The following is a 19936-nucleotide window of genomic DNA, read 5'->3' as shown; positions in this document are numbered from 1 at the left end:
TTTTGTAAATTACCTATTTATCCTTGGCTTGTTAATTTTTTTCTGTATGTGTTGCAAATATTTTGCAAGTAGTGTGTTGCAGTCCTTGACTGTTGTCAGTTTATTTCTGCTTTTCTTGCTGCGTCTCTGGTTAAAGGACTTCCTTAAATGTCTAGATGTCCTTGACCGTCCCTTCCTTTTTAAGAGTGAGGCCTGACCAAGCTGACCGGAAGTCCGGTGTTCATGGATGGGACTCCTGAGTGGTCTCCCTACAAGTGATAGAAATGTCACTGATGCCGCGTAGTTTGTCCCAGCACGAACGTGACTTCTCTCTCTGCCCCTTTTTCCTTCACTCATGCCCAGTGTGCTTGCATGGCTCGGAGGCCAGCATTGCTCTCGGAAGGAAGTGTCTAAGGACCCACGCCATCCAGAAAGCAAGGCCTCCATTCAGGACAGCCTCCATTCAGTGTCCCCGACTAGTTCTCTGTCCAGTCTAGCTGACCCCACACCATCAGTGTGCACGCTCTCTTTTCATCTCTTCTTTCTTGTCTTCTTATAACAGACGATTCCTTGGCTATTTCTCTTGTATCCTTAAGTCTTCTTGAGTTCTTGGGTGGACTTAAGACATTTCTTCTTCCCATACTTCAGTTTCTCTCAACATTTTTCCGGTCCCTGCACACTTGAGGGGCATGCAAGCAGCCCTCAATGCAGCGGCTGGCTGGGACATTGATTCTTATGGGTGCACAGTGAAGGGAATGTGGAAGAGAGAGAGAGAAGCAAGTGCAGGTAAAAAAAAAACAAACCTTCAGGTGTGTCTGCTCACACACAGGTTGAGGGTGGTGCAATACCCTCAAAGTTCTCTGTTCTTTCTTCCTCCTTTTGAAACCCTCTCATCGGATTTTCTAGACAACATTTGTTCCAGAGTCCTCCACCATAACTTTGTTCAAACAACCTCAAATTTGCGAGAGAATGATGGAGGGGAATGAGAGAAGCACTTTGGACCAGAATGAGCTGACATTATTTCTGGAGTTGTTCTGGAGGTCATGTAACGAATGAGGGTTTGGAACTCTGTGGAGCCTGGTTACCCATGTCCTCTCTGCCCTGTCTCCAGAAGAACCGAGAACTAGTTGGCTTAGTCTAAGTGGTTCCTCATAAAAAGTGAACATTCAGTCCCTTCTATTTTACAATAATGGACTAGTATTTTTTTTTTTTTACACATCTTTGCTTTTATCTGATTTCTTATGAAAGAGGAAGCAAGATGGGGCACAAGTCTTTTTTTTTAAGATTTTATTTATTTATTTGTCAGAGAGACAGAGAGCACAAGCTGGGGGCGGGGGGCGGCATGCAGAGGGAGAAACAGGCTCCCTGCTGAGCAAGGAGCCCGATGTGGGACTTGATCCCAGGACCCTGGGATCATGACCTGAGCCGAAGGCAGACGCCTAACCAGCGAGCCACCCAGCTATCCCGGGACACAAGTCTTAATGACAGGGAAGACAAGATTTTACTGAATTGTGGCCTGGATTAATTCATAACATCACATTGCTTCATTCTGTGCAAAGAGGTATCTACGGTTTGATTTTTCACAAAATGTTGGCTACTCACCCTTCTTTTTGACATCAGTTTGGTTTGCCTTCATTATTTAGAGTATGACATCTTGTACTTGGCCTTTGGGCTCCTAAATTGAAAATGTGTGCTTCACGGTAGCTATTTTGGGTAGTTTGATAAGGTGATGAATATCTTTTTCCATTTTGCTGTTTTCCAAGATTACTGTGGAACCATGATCATTGAAGGAGAGGAAGCTCCAATTGCCTACACGTTGGATGATACCAAACCTGATGGCAACTGTGCCGCCATAATGGGGTAAGGTGTGCTTATGGTGGTGCGGGTGCTCTTTGGTGTTGACAGAATATTCCAGTACTATTAATAAATGTGCCCTAAATTTTGTTAAATATTTTTTTTTTTACCCAATGGGTAAAAATCTCCAAATCTGGCAGTAGAAAAGTTCTTAATGCCTTTAAAAAAATTACGTGTTCCAATGGATATTTAGAAAGGAAGTAGAATACCAATAACATTTTAAAATTTGTTATATCCATTTTCTGCTTCATATTTCGTGCTGGGGGTAGATATATTTTGGTGAGCTATCTTTTGTGAAAGTATAATATAAAGATGACTTAGGGTGTTTTACTAAAGGAGCTTCTTGTGGCTCCTGTGTAGGCATCAGTGGTAATTATGTGGGATACTGAGATTTTTCTGAGCTGCTAGAGAGGAGCCAAGGCCGGCCCAGTGCTCAGCTTGGCAGGCAAAACCAGCACAGACTGGGGAAGTCTTGGGGGTCAGAACCTGGCCCAGATTGGTGGTTACCTGAAGCAGCCAAAATTGAGATGAGCCCTAAGATAGATACATCCAAACGTATTTTCGAGAGAGCCCCAGGTGACGACAGGGAGATCAAAGCCAGTTGTGAAGTTGAAGGCAATCATAGGGCTAGATGGAGGCAGATTTGAGAAGGCTGGATGCTAGACACCCTCGTGAGACAGAACCAAAGAGCAAGGGCTGGATGACCTTAGGTGAGCGTTTGAGCTCAAGGGCTCATTCTTGTCGGCCATCAGCCGTGTGGGGGGAGGCAGGTCAATCATCATATTGTCTTGGGCAGAAATTATGGCCGGTCATCTGTGTTTCGTCCCTCAATCGCTGAAGCTGAGGGTGCTTGTCAGTGTCAAGAATGTAGCATGTGAACAGTGAAACATGGAACAATAAACTAGTATGTCATTTGTTTCTTCTGGTTGACTTCCATTTGCTCTCTGGGCACATGTGTAGCTATAGAATTGGGGCCAGGATGAAAGCAGCCATTAATTTCCCTCCTTTTTCTTATTTGTATGTTTTAGATTTATCCTTGCCCACAAAGCCCGAAAACTGGCACGTCTTACCAAAGATGAAAGGTACGGAACCAAGTGCCTCTTCTCTCTTCCTTCCTTCTTTTCTGCCTACTTGCCTGCCTTTACATTTTATTTAACTTTTTAATTTGAAGACTGCCTAACTATAGGCATATTCCCAGTGCTACGCGTCGGCGATAAGTCTAGTAGAGAGACACAGCCAATGACTTAAGAACCGAGTGTTCAAATTAATTTTTTTTTAAAAGATTTTATTTATTTATTTATTTGAGAGAGAGAATGAGATAGAGAGAGAGCATGAGAGGGGGGAGGGTCAGAGGGAGAAGCAGGCTCCCCGCTGAGCAGGGAGCCCGATGCAGGACTCGATCCGGGGACTCCAGGATCATGACCTGAGCCGAAGGCAGTCGCTTAACCAACTGAGCCACCCAGGCGCCCCGTCAAATTAATATTTTTTGAGTTTATTGTACATAAGATACCATGCGAGGAGCTCTCTGGAATACAAAAATGGACATAGCCCAGGGGCTGAAGACGTACTGGGGAAGGAGATAACCAGGTAGACAAATGACTGCGAGGCAGGGCAATCTGTGTATATCCTGCATGAGTGATGCATAACAATTACAGATTATAGGGACAGAGGGACGAGTTTCTCTGGAGGTGGCACTTTCTTCCAGCAGTTAATATTCACCACTGGCAATTATTATTCCCACACCACCTCTCATGCATATTTACCAACTCCGAGCCTCTGAATTACATTATGGCGCGTTCCTTCCCCTCCATTATCCTGCTTCTCTGTGACTAATGTCACCGCTGCGCTTGGCCTGGGGAATGGAGGTCTGACCGGGCCACTCACCTAAAAAAAATAAATAAATAAATAATAAAAAATCGCCACTGAAATATCAAGATCCATGAAGGTAGGAGGTTTTGTCTGGCTGGTCCACTGCCCGATCTCCAGTGCCTGCAACAAAGCTTTTCCCCGTTTAGCTTTTGATCATGTTTATGGCTTATGTGTTTTATACTATAAGAAAAGATTAACTTTTTATGAAGTTAAATTTATTAGTTTTTAAAATCATGCCTTCGGGATGGTCTCACATATGCTGAAAATACTTTTCTATTCCAAGAGCATTTTAAAAATCACTCATTTTCCGATTACTTTTCTGGTTTCATCTATTATATTGAAGACCTTTGATCCTCCGAAATATATGTTGGTGTAAGAAGTCACATAGGAGGTCGACTTTGTTTCATTCACGGGTAGCTCTTTGTCCCAGTGCCATTTTATTGATTAATCAGTCTTTCCCTCGTAGGTTTTAATAACTTTTAAAAATCATTGCCTGACTCTAAATTCTGTAAAAATCAGACTTGAAGTAACTTGAAGTTAACTATAATCTCACACCCCAACTAATAATTGTCTGACTATTGGCTAATGTCCAACTCCCCCGTGAGACTAAATTTCTTAAGAGCCACCATTTATTGAACGTCTGTTGTGTCCCAGTTCTTTATTGAGCATCTAATATGTCCCAGTTCTTTATTGGACATCTATTATGTCCCAACTCTTTATTGAGCATCTATTATGTCCCAGTTATTATAAAGCATAACTTTCTATGCTGTGCATCAGTGGTTCTCAAACCTGAGAATCATCTGGAAACTTTGGGAAAGCGCAGCTCTGCCTGCCACTGCTGTTTCTGAATCAGCAGGTCTGGGCTGGGGCCTGAGAACTTGCATTTCTAACAAGTTCCCCGGGTGACGTTGCTGCGGCTGCAGCTGGTGGTGGTCTGAGGACCACACTGTTTTACAGCATGAAAAAAAAAATCATGCCAGTTTGTTAATAAAACTAAAGCGCAGAGAGCTTCAGTAACCTGCTCAGGGTCTCCTAGTATTTGAGAGGCAGCAGCAGAATTCAAGGCTTTTCCTGCCCCTTCCTCTTTCCACTCTGCCCATTACCTAGCCGTGGGGCGGTGAGAGGAAGAGGGGAAGCAAGGATCCCCCCAGAATCTCTAGCACTTCGCAGACCGACACTTACAAGGTACACAGTGTTTTCTTGAATGAATGACCAATTGCCAGGTAGCCCCCCGTGATGCGGGCCATGTATCACTTTCTCTTCCTTCATATTGTTGGTGACCACATAGACTTAAGACATTTGAAATAGAACAAAGGGTCTTGTTTTGAAAAATTAAAATGAAATGGCAAGCGGAAGCAGTAGCTCACAGGGTCTTTGGATGAAGGGTTGGGTGTCTCTTTTACTTCCTTCCTTTCTTCATTTGCCCTTTTGTCTTTTTCTCCACCCCCCACCCCCCCGCCATAGGATGAAGAAACTGTGTGAGCTCTATGCAAAAGTTCTGGGCTCCCAAGAAGCTTTGCAAGTAAGATGGAGAGAGCCCCCTGGTTTTGTCCTCAAGGGGCTACGAGGGATAGGCTCACGCAAGTAGCGTTCTAGAGAGCTCACGTTCTCTCTGATAGCTCAAGAATCCCACAACACTGTTGTGTTGCAGGCAATGCCTCACTTGTCCCCGAGTTCAGCACTCTTCCTGGAGCAGGACGTTGGGCCACGCCACTCCCACCTCCATCAGAGGGGTAGAACAGAGCTTATGCTACTCCTCAGGAGATCCTGGATCCTAGCAGCCGGGATGGGAATGCAGAGAGTTTTCTCTCTCTCCGATCCTATAAAAAGCTGAGGTTCTCATTTGTTTGCATAAACTAGCATATAAGCATTCCCCAACACCCACCCTGCACTGTCTCAGAGGTACAGATCGGGTGGCCTGTCCCTCTCCTGCACATCCCCTTTTCTCTTGTTTTACCCTTGAACATTAGGGGTGCAGGGAAGACACGCCGATTATATTGGTTCAGGGGGAGCCCTGCCGGCCGAGTTTCACAGACACCTTCAGAAGTAGCCTGAGGATGAGGACCCTGCGATCTTCAAGTTACACAAGTAGTAGCCCCCACCCCACCCAGGTGGTGAAAGGCAGGATGGGGGGGGATCATGGGGCGGTGTGGTAAGGGCATTTGGTGACCGCCAGAGAACGCAATGCGCCCCTGACCAGTAGACATAATCACATCCCTCATCCATATTTAAAGCAACGAATTGGTGTTCTCGCGACATGCACCAGACCGCGGGGGTTTGTAACGTTTGAACATGGATTAAATCACCTTTTGAAAGCGAGTATTAAATCCGGTTATCCATAAAACATTTGAAGACAATGGAGACCCATGTACAAAAGAGCGGTTAAAGAGTGAGAAAAATCTAATGAGGGGGCTAAGACTGTTCAAATTGTTAAGCCTCTTAAATCCAAATCTCTGCAGTGCACACCATGACCTAGTTGAGCAACTACATGGCTTAATCTTCTTACTTCCACACAGATCTTGCTCAACTTCACAGCGCCTTGCGCCCTCCCACTCAGGTTGTTGTAGCTTTTCAGTTTGTCATTTTCGTTCATTCTTTTAAAGCAAGATTCCCCTTCCCCTCCTCCCCTCACCCCCCACATGATGTAGGTGAAACTCATGCTCTTGAGGACTTTTGGAGTTCCTTGAACGAGAGTGATTGATTGGTTTGGAGAGAAGCGTAATAATAATAATGAAGATTGTGTTTTGCTTCATTTTTTTTGTGCTTCCATAGACCATTTAGCAAGTTTATTTATTTGAGAGAGAGAGAGAGAGAAGGGGTAAGGGGAGGAGCAGAGGGAGAGGGAGAAGCAGACTCTTGCTGAGTGGGGAGCCCGACACGGGGCTCGATTCCAGGACCCTGAGATCATGACCTGAGCTGAAGGCAGCGCTTAATCAACTGAACCACCCAGGTGCCCCTCGAAAGTTTAAATATAAGCATAGCCTCTAGGCTCAAGGGTAGCGCGAGTGAAGTAGCAAAACCACCAATACACACATGCAAAAAAAAAAAAAACAAACCCTTTCACGTCCATTAAAAATGACTGGTTTTTCTGTTTTAAAATGCTGTCCAGATACTTCACCCTGGTAGATACTCAAGCTTTCTCGAAGTAAACGTCCTGAGACACACTCAGGCTGAGGTGGTATGTCACTGAGATCCCTCCAACGACCTGTGGGATGGTTGTTTGGGGAACCGCAGTTGGAAGGGAATGTAGTTGCTCTCAGATTCCAACAACAGTTGAGCATGTTTAATGTGGGAAAGTCTCTTTCTTCGAATAAGAATGTGGGTGAGTCATTGCTGCTGATAAAGATGAGCTGATCATGTCCTGGTTTGCTCTTGGCAGGAAGAGGAACACTTGATTTCCTTTTGCTTTGGTGTTCATTATGTGGAAGGAAGCAAGCCCCGGGAGCAGGGAAAGAGGAAAGATAAAGCCCACGCTCTCTTCTGAGTGGCTGAAAACAGCCAGAGAAGAGTGCTCCCAAGGTGGTGGTTGCCCTCAGATGCAGAGAGCGCATGAGATGTGGCAAGACCACGAGCGACCGGACCCACTGACATCCCCTCAACTAGGGCCTTGTGCTCTATAAATAGGATGCATTACACACGACTATCCAACATGCCATATGGGACTGCCTATTTTTTAGACAAAACATTTTTTCAAAATCTCTTTTTAAGCTGACATTTTTCTCTTAAAACTTGCTATGTTGATTTTTGTGTCAAAATAACACTTAATGATAAAGCTTATTTTGGTTATTTTAATAAAGGGCTCGAGCTTTGCAAAATCTCAGCCAACATTTCGCCTGTTCCTGGCAAAAACACGTCTTTCAGACCAATAGTTGTTTGCAAGTGCTCTCATCCATGGAAGTGCCTACAGCCCATGAAAACATTCATTTGTCCATCTAGCTTCCCTTACCTAGTGAAGCTCACTTCCACCAAAGACATGAATCTGGTCATCCTTTTTCTTTGATAGACATGTTTTTTTTTTTTTTAAAGATTTTATTTATTTATTTGAGAGAGAGAGAATGAGAGAGAGTGAGTACATGAGAGGGGGGAGGGTCAGAGGGAGAAGCAGACCCCCCGCCGAGCAGGGAGCCCGATGCGGGACTCGATCCTGGGACTCCGGGATCATGACCTGAGCCGAAGGCAGTCGCTTAACCAACTGAGCCACCCAGGCGCCCTCTTTGATAGACATGTTTTTCTGCTGTTTTCTCTGCTCCAACCATTCCAGTAAGCATAAATCCTTATTTAAACTTGTCTTGAAACCATTAGGCACTAATAACTTTTTAAAAGGCAAGACCAATTAAAATGTGGAATGAGACAATTGCAGTTCATGAACATTTCCTGAGACATGAATGAACCAAGTGAGAGAACTTTCTGCAGTCAGAATGTCTTCGGAGTTTATTACCAAGGACATTTACCTGCCCGAAGGCATATCTCTAAAAATATCAGGCTAATAATAAGGCTCTCTTTCAGATGTATATTGGTTCTTCAATATGATGCCCACCAGGCTGTGTTTGATTTATTCTAGACCAAACAGCTTTGTCTGAGTCTCCTCTGAACTTTTGTCTTTCTGTCTTGCAGCCGGTGCATTACGAAGAGAAGAACTGGTGCGAGGAGCAGTACTCCGGGGGCTGCTACACCGCCTACTTCCCCCCTGGGGTCATGACTCAATATGGAAGGTAGAGTAAAAGTGTGCTAAGCTCTCACTGAAATTCCCTGAACCTGAATCCGACCTCTAAATGGGTTCATGGAGCTCTTCTCCCTTTTTATCTTGTAAACACGAAAGAAAGAAAGAGAGAGAGAAAGAGAGAGAGAGGAAGAAAGAAAAGAAAGAAAGAAAGAAAGAGAAAAGATATCCCTAATTTCCTTTGTATCTTGTGAATCTCCTGGGTGAAGTCATTATAATTCCACACCATGGTGTGCCTTGCACTCTGGATTCCTCTGAAGGAGCAATCCCAATCAATATAACCAACAAAAGTGGCCACATAAGAATAGGAATTTAAATAGAGTGTTCGCTTATATTGTCAGAAGAATTATCTTTATACTGAGGTTAGAGCTCACTAAAATTTCCTTAAAATGGAACTCTCAAGGTGCCTGGGTGGCTCAGTCGGTTAAGCGTCGGACTCTTGGTTTTGGCTCAGGTCACGATCTCATGGTTAGTGGGATTGAGCCGCAGTGCGGAGTCAGCTTGAGATTCTCCCTCCCTCTCTGCCCCTCCCCTGACTCATGCACATGCGCACTCTCTCTCTTAAATAAATAAATAAATCTTTTAAAAAATGGAACTGTAGAAGTGCCAACATGGCTACAGCATTAATAAAAGCAATCCTCAAGTCAGAATCTCTTAGAAGTTTATTACGAAGGACACTGACCTGCCCAAAGACATATCTCTGAAAACATCAGGATAATAAGGCTCTATTTCAGACATATATTGGTTCTTCAATATGAATTCTAGACTGGGAGTGCAGGGACTTGGGTACAGTCCTGATTCTACCAATAACCAACTTTGTCATCCTGGACAGGTCACTTCTCTCTGGACCTTACTTTCCTTGGCAGGTGTATAAGAAAGCACAAGATGGCATACAAGGGATAATAATCAGTCTGTTCATGACAACATGAGGGTTTTTTTTAAAAGACTGATTTTATTTATTTACTTAGAGAGTGTGAGTGGGGGGAGGGGCAAAGGGAGAGAGGGAGAATCTCAAGCTGACTCCATGCTGAGCTCAGAGCCTCACGTGGGGCTCGATCTCACGACCCTGATATCATGACCTGAGCCAAAACCAAGAGTTAGACGCTTAACCAGTGAGCCACCCTGGTGCCCCAGGAGTTTTTTTTTTTAACACTTTTTCTGAGATACAATTCACATACCATACAATTCACCAAAAGCGCAAGATTCAATGGCTTTTAGCATTAACAGCGTTGTCCGTCCAAGTAGGACTCACTGGTGTTTAGATAATTGTGTTTGATGACAACGACAAGGTATGGATTGATGATCTAGCAGTAATTATTATGACCATTGTAGTAATTACTAAGCCAAACAATAATTTAATGCCAAGAGCTCAATCTAAATAAGATAGGACATGTAGGGTAGTGAGGAAAAGCCTGTTGGGAGTATGCAATAAAAAGAAGGTACGAGTGAATTTAAACAGATGATCAGTCTGTCCATGAAAATCAAAGAAGGATTAAAACCCGCTTGTGAGAAGATACACAGTGACTTTGGTGAACACTTTCCTTATCTTCCCGAGGATGGCAAAATGTCACGTACAAGAACATTCTGGGGCCAAAGAGCACCACCTGATTAGCTACCGGGTCAGTAAGTTCATTTTGGGATATGCTGAGTATAGAATACGTCCATAGTAATTGCTTCATTCAGGACTTATTGGCTAAGTGCCAACCATTTGCCAGGCACTGTGCTGGAAACATCCATAACGAGAAAATTCCTCCGTGCTGTGAAGGAGCTGACAGTATTGGGGCCTGGGGTGGGGATGGGGAGAAGAGAGAACAGCGAAAATTGACTCTAATGTGCTGTGGTCAGTACTCTAATAGACGGGCGTACAGATACCATGGGGACCCAGGGAGGGACAGGCTAGCCTTACCAAGAGAAATCAAAGAAAGCTTCATAATACACATACCACCTGAGGAGTGTAGAAGGCAGAGAAAGGTATTGGAGAATGCACCCTGGGCAGATGGAACATTATGAGCAAACACTTAGAATCCTTCAAGTTTGTGGGAGGTCTGGGGGAAAGTTCTGCGTGGCTGGGCTGTGGGTCCTATTGGGGATTGAGAATGGAGATTCTCTGATGGAGAATCAGAAAGGTAAATAGGATCCTTTGCCTCATATAACAGATTCAGGAAGACAAAATTTACCCTTTCAACAAAGAAAGGCCAGTCAGAGCATGACTTGGTTTTGGGTTTTGCAGTGTGAATAGATTTCTGACCACGGAATGTCAAGTTTCATGCTCAGTCCCCTAAGGTGTTGCAGGAAAATGTCTATCGGACCACGGGATGGTGGGGAACACAAAGGAGATTCACCCACACGGGCCTGACCCTGGCCACACGACAGTTAACAACATAAACCCCATCGTATCGGGCTTGGGTGGTAACATGGCAGTGCCCTATTTTCATCCTTATTTCTTCCCAAGGACATGTATCAGGCTTCATGTCACCAGCTTCAATTTGGAGGGTAGAAACTAAGGCTCAGCATATCTTGGTGACACAGCTCCCGGACTCAGCAAGGATTACCTGCCACAGGGCTTCTCTTGACCCGTCAGGTTCATGACGTTTGAGGTACTGCAAAGAGTGTTACCTTCAGGGCCCTGGAAGTACACGGAAAATGCTCTGTTTCCAGATGAAGACAAAGGACAGTGTTGACAGCGCATTAGTAAAGAAATAAGCACATTTCTTAAGGAATTTTACTTCTGGGTAGACAGAAAAATGAATTGTAGTGATGAAGCAATAAAACACGTAAAGAAATATTTTACTCCACCAACCCACGAGAAATATACATGGAAATATCCCTTTTTGTGAATATATACTGTCTGCTCACTCAGCTGCAAAAGAAGAGGCAGGGATTTTTCTTCTCCAGCTGTGGGGTGTTTTTTCCTGCAAGGGAAGATTTGCACATGACAAGTAGAGGAAAAATATCTCTTTGTCTGTTTGAAATTAATTCTTAGTTTTTACATTTTTACATTCCAGTTGTTTGCAGGACTAGTTCTCTAAGCATTTATTCTCCCATCTAATATTTAATTCTAGGATTTGGCCAGGGCTTCCAAAGGTTTCCAGTTTGGTGTTAGTTCCCTTGATTTGAAAAAAACGAACATGCACAGGCATGCTCAGTGGGTTAAGCGCCAAATCTTCATTTTGCCTCAGGTCATGATCTCAGGGTCATGAGATCAAGCCCCACATAAGGCTCCATGCTTGGTGTGGAATCTGCTTGAGATTCTCTCTCTCCCTCTCTCTCTGCTCCTTCCCCCACTCGTGCACTCTAAATAAATAAGTAAATAAATAAATAAAATCTTAAAAAAAAGTGAACATTTATAATGTTGATGATGATATACGAGGCAAAGCATAGAGGATAAAAACAGAGACCTTGACATTAAAGCAAGCCTGTTTCCTCCCGTGGAAAAAGCAACATTGTTTAATGAACTTGGAGATAGCGAATTTACCTTCTCTTGCAGAGAATCCTTCCTGAATACCTTTAGGCTCTCCAGGCCCTTCTGGCTACAGATCATTCCAGATTATTCCATGTATTATTGGCAGCATTTAATATTCTATAATCTCTTCTCTTCTACTTTCTACCCCTTTTTTTATTTTTTAATTTATTTTTTTAAAGATTTTATTTATTTATTTGACAGAGACACAGAGAGAGGGGGAACACAAGCAGGGGGAGAGGGAGAGGGAGAAGCAGGCTTCCCGTTGAGCAGGGAGCCTGATGTGGGGCTCGATCCCAGGACCCCAGGACCATGACCCAAGCTGAAGGCAGACGCTTAACGACTGAGCACCCAGGCGCCTCTCTACCCCCTTTTTATTCTTAATGGCTTCAGTGAGGGCCAGTGAAGGAAAACCCACCAATTCAAGCAAGCCCATTTGGTTTTCTGATAAAAGGCTTGGTGGTGTACAGTGTTGACCAAGATAGAGCTTGGGTGTTCACTCTGGACCTCCACATCCCTTATTTGATATAATGGAAACCTGAGATAGGATGAATAATGACAGGGTAACAGTGCATCCTTTATGGTATTTTTGTCAGGGTAACAACAAACCACCCCTCTTAGAAGCCAAGTGCAGTACACTTCTGTCCCTTTGTATAGCATATGGCCACTCTTTGCTAACTAGTGATGATGATACACCAGGCAAAGCACAGAGGACAAAAACCAGAGACTGTGACATCTGGTAGACCTAATTCAAATCCTAGCTCTGCTATTTTCTAGCAGTGTGCTCTTGGCAAGTCAGCGCACATTTCTTCAAGCCTATTTCCTCATGTGTAAGGTGGGATAATGATAATAGTAGGTATGTCGTGGAGCTCTTTAAAAAGATTGAATAATTCAAGAGGGAAGAAGTATAGGTGGCTAAGACTGTGGGTGCACGGGTTGCCTGGGTGACTCAGTCAGTTAAGCATCCAACTCTTGGTTTCGGCTCAGGCTCAGGTCATGATCTCATGGGTCGTGGGATCAAGCCTCATGTAGGGCTCCACACTCAGTGGGGAGTCTGCTTGAGGATTCTCTCCCTCTGTTCCTCCCCTGACTTGTGTTCTCTCTCTCTCTCTTTCTCAAGTAAACAAACAAATCTAAAAAAAAAAAAAAAAAGACCGTGGGTGCTGAAGCCAAATGGCCTGGGTTCAGGTCTCAGCTCTGCTACTTACTAGCCATGAGTTGGAGTGAATGACTGTCTTTGTCGCTGATTAGATTCCCCAGGAAGCAGAGTCTGAAACAGATTCGCGTACAGGATATGTACTCGAGACAGCCCTTGGTGTCAGTGCTTGTGGAAGTGAGAGGAAGGGAGCAAGAGAGGGACAACAGAGAAGTTGGACTGTGATGGACTTCCAGTGAAGGCCTCAGCTGAGCCCATAGGGAGCTCTGGAGCTAGAATGGCCCTTAACAGTTGTTCCAAGTTGGAGCGAGGCAGGGAGAAGTCCTTACCACCCCATGGTGATCAGTCGTTGAATGCTCCTGCTTCTGGAAGAAGGCAGGACCTCGAGGTGACACAGTTTTCTTCAGCAGAGGCAATCCCCAGAGGGGGCTGGCACCCGAAGGCATCTTCTGGTAGCACTTCTAGAAATCCTTCATTCTTGGAGGGGGGTCTCGGCAGTGCATCACAATGTCACAGTCCCTGTAGCTCCATATTCTCATCTTCAAAATGGGGATAATCATAGCACCGACCTCATAGGGTTGTGGTGAGGATTAAGACTTCGAAGAGTACTTGGCACCCAGTAAATATTAACTGTTATTTAATGTGGCAAAACTCTTAACACAGGTACAGGTAAGCGCTCAGTGAGTGGTAGGGGTTTTTTTTTTGTTTTTTCTTCAAGATTTATTTGAGAGAGAGAGTGAATGGGGGAGGGGCAGAGGGAGAGGGAGACAAGCAGACTCCCAGCTGAGCGCAGAACCCAATGTGGGGCTCGATCTCACAATCCTGAGATCATGACCTGAGCCAAAACCAAGAGTCAGACGCTCAATCAACAGTCACCCAGGTGCCTTAGTGAGTGGGTAGTTTTATGGCCGTAGTCAGGCTCACAGATTTGTTACCTGTCACTGATGGAGAAGTGTCCTCTAAGAGATGGGGAATCCAGAGCTCAGTGAGAGGAATTGATTTGCCAAGTTCATTGGTGGAATAACCAGGTAGGGAACTGGGGTAGGTGTCACCTTGCTTGGAGCTGGTGAGCCATAAAAGGACTGGGCCCAACTAGTCCATCATTTCATGTAGGCGAAGCAAACACATACCCCACTGACGTCAGCCCCTATACCTGCAAGCTCTTGGTGCAGGACCACAACTCAGCTTTTATTCTTTGTCTGTGACAAGGATCATGCAGTAGCTGGAGGCACCTGTGAACATTATTCCAGAATTGTCCATGTACTCGTGATGCTTAGTATCGGAGGAAACCGACCAGACTTGGTCTCTGTGGGAGGGCTCTTCTCTGCCTCTGTCAGACTGACCACTTTGACCTCTTTGCTTTTGTTTCCAGGGTTCTACGACAGCCCGTGGGCAGGATTTATTTTGCAGGCACTGAGACTGCCACGCACTGGAGTGGTTACATGGAGGGGGCCGTGGAGGCTGGGGAGAGAGCAGCCCGAGAGGTAGGGCCTCGGGTCATGGGCTGTGGGAGAGGAGGCAACGCATGGGTCCTACAAGCAGGTCAAAGGTGTCTGAGATCCTGGAGACCGATTCTCCAGTAACCTCCATCTGAAGACCCATGAGACACCATTTTAACAGTATCTTAAAGTGCAACAGACACCTTAACCCTAAAGTAATAATGAAAATATCGTGTCATCCAAAGTAAAAAGACCCCATGGGGCAAAAGATCCCTATGGGTGTACTTGAGAGATCACCTGGGTCTAATATTATAGAACCAAAAATGTTTTTATTATGACTCAGAATTCATTATATATTTCCTGACAATCCCTGTGATCTCATTCCTATTGAGGCATGTTCACAGCTACTCAAATCTGTGGTGAGCCTAATGGTTGGAGCTTCTTATGTCATGGCTGAAAGACCTTTTTAGAGCCTTTTAAAGATTGAATGGACTACGTTGGCTTTTACCCTGGTGTTTTTGATGGATATCCCAAGAGATAATCAGTTAGTCCTTTATTTAAAGAGCAGATTAGCAGCAGAAAGATGGTGTCACCTTTGTAATTCACCAAAACACTCTTTTCAGATCCTGCATGCCATGGGGAAGATCCCAGAGGATGAAATCTGGCAGTCAGAACCAGAGTCTGTGGTAGGTTATATTTTATTTCATGAATCCTTTTCTCTAAAAACAATTACTTGCAGAAAGAACCACTTATAATATTTATATACCTTTCCCTAAGTGATTCAACTCATGCATGTTTGAAAAGATACAATGAGGGGGTGCCTGGATGGCTCAGTTGGTTGAGCCTCCGACTCTTAATTTCCGCTCAGCTCAAGATCTCAGGGTTGTGAGATCGAGCCCTGAGCTGAGCTCATGCTGGGCATGGAGCCTTCTTAAGAATCTCCCTCTCCCTCTCCCTCTCCCTCTCCCTCTCCCTCTCCCTCTCCCTCCCCCTCCCCCTCCCCCTCCCCCTCTCCCTTTAAAAGGATACCATGTGTTATGGCAGAGGTGAAAGATTTAAAAGAAATTGATAAATTTGTAGCCTGCCACATCCATTGCAGATTATTAGGAAAAATACAATTTTTGTCAGAGAGTTCTAGAACATATTAAGAACTCAATAGATGCTTTCTGAATAAATCTCTAACCTGGTGATTCCCAACAGTGGATAAGAAATGAAAAGAAGTATGGCAGCCTCCCCTGTCTAGGGACCAAGGGGTGGAATGAAATGGAACAGATATAGATTAGAAAAGTATTTTCAATATATGCATTGTTACTTTTGTAATAAAACCCCAGGAAGTTTTCCTGACTGGAAGGAAGGACACACAGAGGATAGAGTGAAATGCATTGCAGAGGACAAGGGTCAAAAAGGTCAAAGTTATTCCTTGATCAATGTGAAGTCCAAAAGAATAGCCCTGCCAGTCCAAGTCATTGCCTTAGTGCTTCTGTCAGAGATGGGACTGGGGTCTGAGTGGACCACAGATTCATTCAACTCAACAAATATTTACTGTGTACCGACTCCACATCAGCCACCATGCTAAGGGTACTTAAGCAGTGCTTTCATGGAGCAACGACATGTGGGGAGAACAGATGATAATCAGAAAGCGCAAGTGTCATGAAGAAGACTTGCTGAGGGTGTAAAAAGAAGAGGCCATCTTAGCCTGGGGGCACAGGAAAGGCTCTCCCAGGAGCCTGTAAACTAAGACTTGAAGGATGAGTCAGAATTAGCAAAGTAAAGGGCCTAGTGGGGAACAGAGATGAGTGTCATGAGCAGCAGGTACATTATATTTAATGGCCTAGAGGTGGGCAGGAGTGGGTCATGTTCAAAGAACTGGAGGAAACAAAGAATTTCTGGAGCAAAGTGTGTAAGCCCTGTACTGACACCGAATGTTCTCTGAACCCAGGATGTCCCTGCGCAGCCCATTACCACGACCTTCTTGGAGAGACATTTGCCCTCCGTGCCAGGCCTGATGAGGCTGATTGGATTGACCGCCATCTTTTCAGCAACTGCTCTTGGCTTCCTGGCCCACAAAAGGGGTCTACTTGTGCGGGTCTAAACAGTGGGTGTCTGTAGCTACACCTTCTCACTCTGTCTGGTGTGTGGGTTTGAGGAAGGGGTTGCAATGAAGTTCCAAGAAGACATAAAGGCCATAGAATGAGGTGGGGAGCATGAAGATAAGTCAGAATTCTGACCATAGGGCACATGGAATGTCCTTTTCCAGTTGACCCCTGCATATTGTCCCTTACCTGGCTTCACGCTCTGTCTCACCTATTTCCAAGTTTACTGCGCCCAGAAATTTTATAGTAGTTAAACAGGCTTCTTAAGATCCTCGCTGTCCCATGCCACACCTTGCCCATGCACAAAAAACTAGTTTTTTCCCCCACCTCTGTGGCTTTGTGTGGGTCCTTTCTCTTATGTGTAACATCCTCTTTGTCCAAGTTCTCCGCACTTGCCCTTAGAATCCTGTACTGTTATAGCTGGGCCTTAGAAAACATCTAGTCTTCACCTTCTCTTGTAGTATAGATCAAGCCAAGGCCAGGAGAGGTGGAACTTAATCGCCCAAGGTCCACAGTAAGCCACTGATATTTGGGGGACTAGAATACAGGTCCATTGCTTCTTCCATCCCCCAGGGTGTATGCCCCAATCACCCTCTTCCACTCCCTGCCATGCTCACCAATGGTGTCCCTTTGTGTGGGTTTATGCTGCACTAAGTTGTTAGGCGCTCCTCAGTGCTACTCAGTATATATCCTTAAGTCTTACTGTCTTGTGCAGTGTGTTTTCAGCAGATTTTAATTTCTTGGAGGATAGGAATCTTGTCTTCCTTTTGTATCCTCCATTATGTCTGGATACAAAGGTCAGTACGCATTTGGGCAATTAAAAATAAAGTTGAATGACCAGATGTCTGTTGTCTTTTCTTTTTGGGTAATGACTTTCAAGGTTTTGACAGATCAGATCAAGACCCAGTATTAGGCATATAATTGTGGCTTTAAAGCCTTTGGTCAAAATTTCCTTGAAGAGCCAGATGATGCATGCATTTTGATTGCATGATCCATCATGGGCGATGCATGTCCAAGCACTTGGTAAATGATTTATAATGATATGATAAGGATGCTAAAAGACAGAGCTCCTTCCTTGCACCCCCCCAAAAGACCTGTCATAATAATTGACATATTAATAAGATGCTTTAATTATTAAGATAATTATAATATTTCAGTTGCCTTTTCATATTTTTATCAGTGCAAAGCTTTTTACTAGGTACACTCATTAATTTAAAACTACAGTTTCATAGTCCATTAAATCCCAATTAAACTATTTTTTAAACGATATCATCATTTCAAAGTATTCGTACCTCTCACCTCCCAAGGTCAGTTTTTGTCAGAATGTATTTTAAATCCATAAATGACCATTCTCCTACTCTCCTTTAGAAAATTAAGCTTATTCTTCTTTTTTTTTTTTTTTTAAGATTTTATTTATTTATTTGACAGAGACAGAGATAGCGAGAGCAGGAACACAAGCAGCGGGAGTGGGAGAGGGAGAAGCAGGCCTCCCGCAGAGCAGGGAGCCCGATGTGGGACTCGATCCCAGGACTCCAGGATCATGACCTGAGCCGAAGGCAGTCGCTTAACCAACTGAGCCACCCAGGCGCCCGAAGCTTATTATTCTTAGCATAAATGCAGTTTGAGAAATCTCCATGATTATTAATAGTGTAGAGTTTCTGATTTTACAGTGACATTTACATTCATGAATTGATAGGAATTTAGAGACTAAATGAGGTTAAAAAACCCACTAAGACTTTGCATGTAACCATTTTGGTTTTTCAGTCTGCCTAAAAATGTAATGTACTTGGCATAGAGATGTCTTCTTGAGCACGTTTCCTTTCAAAAAAGATCCCCCCCCACACACCAAATTTGCCACATTAAGAACCTCCAACACATCCATTAAGAAAGAGTCAAATAGGGAAATGCACATCAAAACCACAGGGAGTTATCACCTCACGTCTGTTAGAATGACTTACCATCAAAAAGACAAGAGGGTGCCTGGGCAGTCAGTTGGTTAAGCATCCAGCTCTTGCATCTGACGCGGGTTGTGATCTCAGGATCATGGAATCCAGCCCTACAACTGCGCTGAGGGTGGAGCCTGCTTGAGATTCTCTTTCTCCCTCTCCTCTGCCTCCCCGCCCCCGTCGCTATGCACTCACGCACATGTGCGCTCTCAAAACAAACAAAAAAGAGATAGCAAGTACTGGTGAGGCTATGGAGGAAAGGGAAATTTTGTGCACCTTTGGTGGATATAAATTGGTACAGCCACTATGGAGAACAGTATGGAGGTTCCTCAAAAAATTAAAAATAGAACTGCCATATGATCCAACAATTGCACTACTGGGAAAATATCCAAATGAAATTAAAACACCATGTTGAAGAGATATCTGCACCCCCATGTTCACGGCAGCATTATTGACAATAGCCAAGACATGGAAACAACCCAAGTGCCCATTGACGGCTGAATGGATAAAGACATTGTGGCATTTGTATATACAATGGAATATTATTCAGCAATATAAAAGGAGGCAATCTTGACCTTTGTGATATGGCTGGACCTTGAGAGCATTACGCTAAGAGAAATAAATCAGAGAAAGACAAATACTGTATGATCTCACTTATATGTGGAATCTAAAAACAAAACAACAAAACCCAGACTCATAGGAAAAGAGATCATACTTGCGGTTATCAGAGGCAGGGGTTAGGGGGAAGGGAATTGGAGGGAGGAAGTCCAAAGATAAATAAGTCCTAGGGATGGGATGTACAATACCATGACTATAGCTAACACTCCTGTATGATATACGAGACAGTTGTTAAAAGAATAAATCCCAAGAGTTCTCATCACCTGGGAAATTATATATATATATATATATATATATATATATATATATATATATATATATATATAATTATTAAATAAATTATATGAGATGATGGTTGTCGGTGAAACTTACAGTAGTAATCCTTTCACAATATATAGTCATATCATTGTGATGTCCACTTTAAACTTACACTGTGTTGCATGTCAATTATATCTCAATATAACTGAGGGGAAAAGATTTATTGGATTTTCAAAAAAGGAAGAATCAAATCAGGATTTGATTTTTTGATTTTGATTTACTCGTTCAAGCAATCTCCTGGACCATTTATCCTCCATTTTGGCGACATGGTCCTTTATCTTTGTTCTCCCGATGCCCCGTGCACAGACCTCATGTCCTGCATGTACCACATGGTAAGGCCATTGTGCCATCTTGTTGACCTACATGATGACATCACTGAGATGCCCAGCCATATTAGGTGTCAGTTACCAAGGTAAATCCCAAGATGGACAAAAATGGGAAACTTTCAAGGAAAGACCTAAAAACCAGTTTCTTCTCTGTTGAA

General features: G+C 43.9%; 1 protein-coding gene across 2 annotated transcripts in view; it reads left to right on the top strand.

The window, feature by feature from the left end:
* MAOB (monoamine oxidase B) overlaps positions 1-17412 on the top strand; it is a 116844-nt gene extending 99432 nt beyond the window's left edge. Inside the window, exons 9-15 of one of the 2 annotated variants that reach the window (XM_045876575.3) lie at positions 1743-1839; positions 2862-2915; positions 5167-5224; positions 8317-8414; positions 14411-14522; positions 15101-15163; positions 16417-17412. In XM_045876575.3, coding sequence (XP_045732531.2) covers positions 1743-1839; positions 2862-2915; positions 5167-5224; positions 8317-8414; positions 14411-14522; positions 15101-15163; positions 16417-16569 — 635 coding nt within the window. In that variant the 3' untranslated portion in view covers positions 16570-17412. The remainder of the gene's footprint in view (positions 1-1742; positions 1840-2861; positions 2916-5166; positions 5225-8316; positions 8415-14410; positions 14523-15100; positions 15164-16416) is intronic. The other variant, XM_054507759.2, reaches the window with a different exon arrangement.
* Positions 17413-19936: the final 2524 nt, after the last annotated feature.

This window comes from Mirounga angustirostris, unplaced genomic scaffold (assembly GCF_029215605.1).
Source record: "Mirounga angustirostris isolate CCGP_5_RB_7025 unplaced genomic scaffold, mMirAng1.0.hap1 SCAF_11, whole genome shotgun sequence".
NCBI classification, from domain to species: Eukaryota; Metazoa; Chordata; class Mammalia; order Carnivora; family Phocidae; genus Mirounga; species Mirounga angustirostris.
This window is presented reverse-complemented; position numbering and strand designations above follow the sequence as displayed.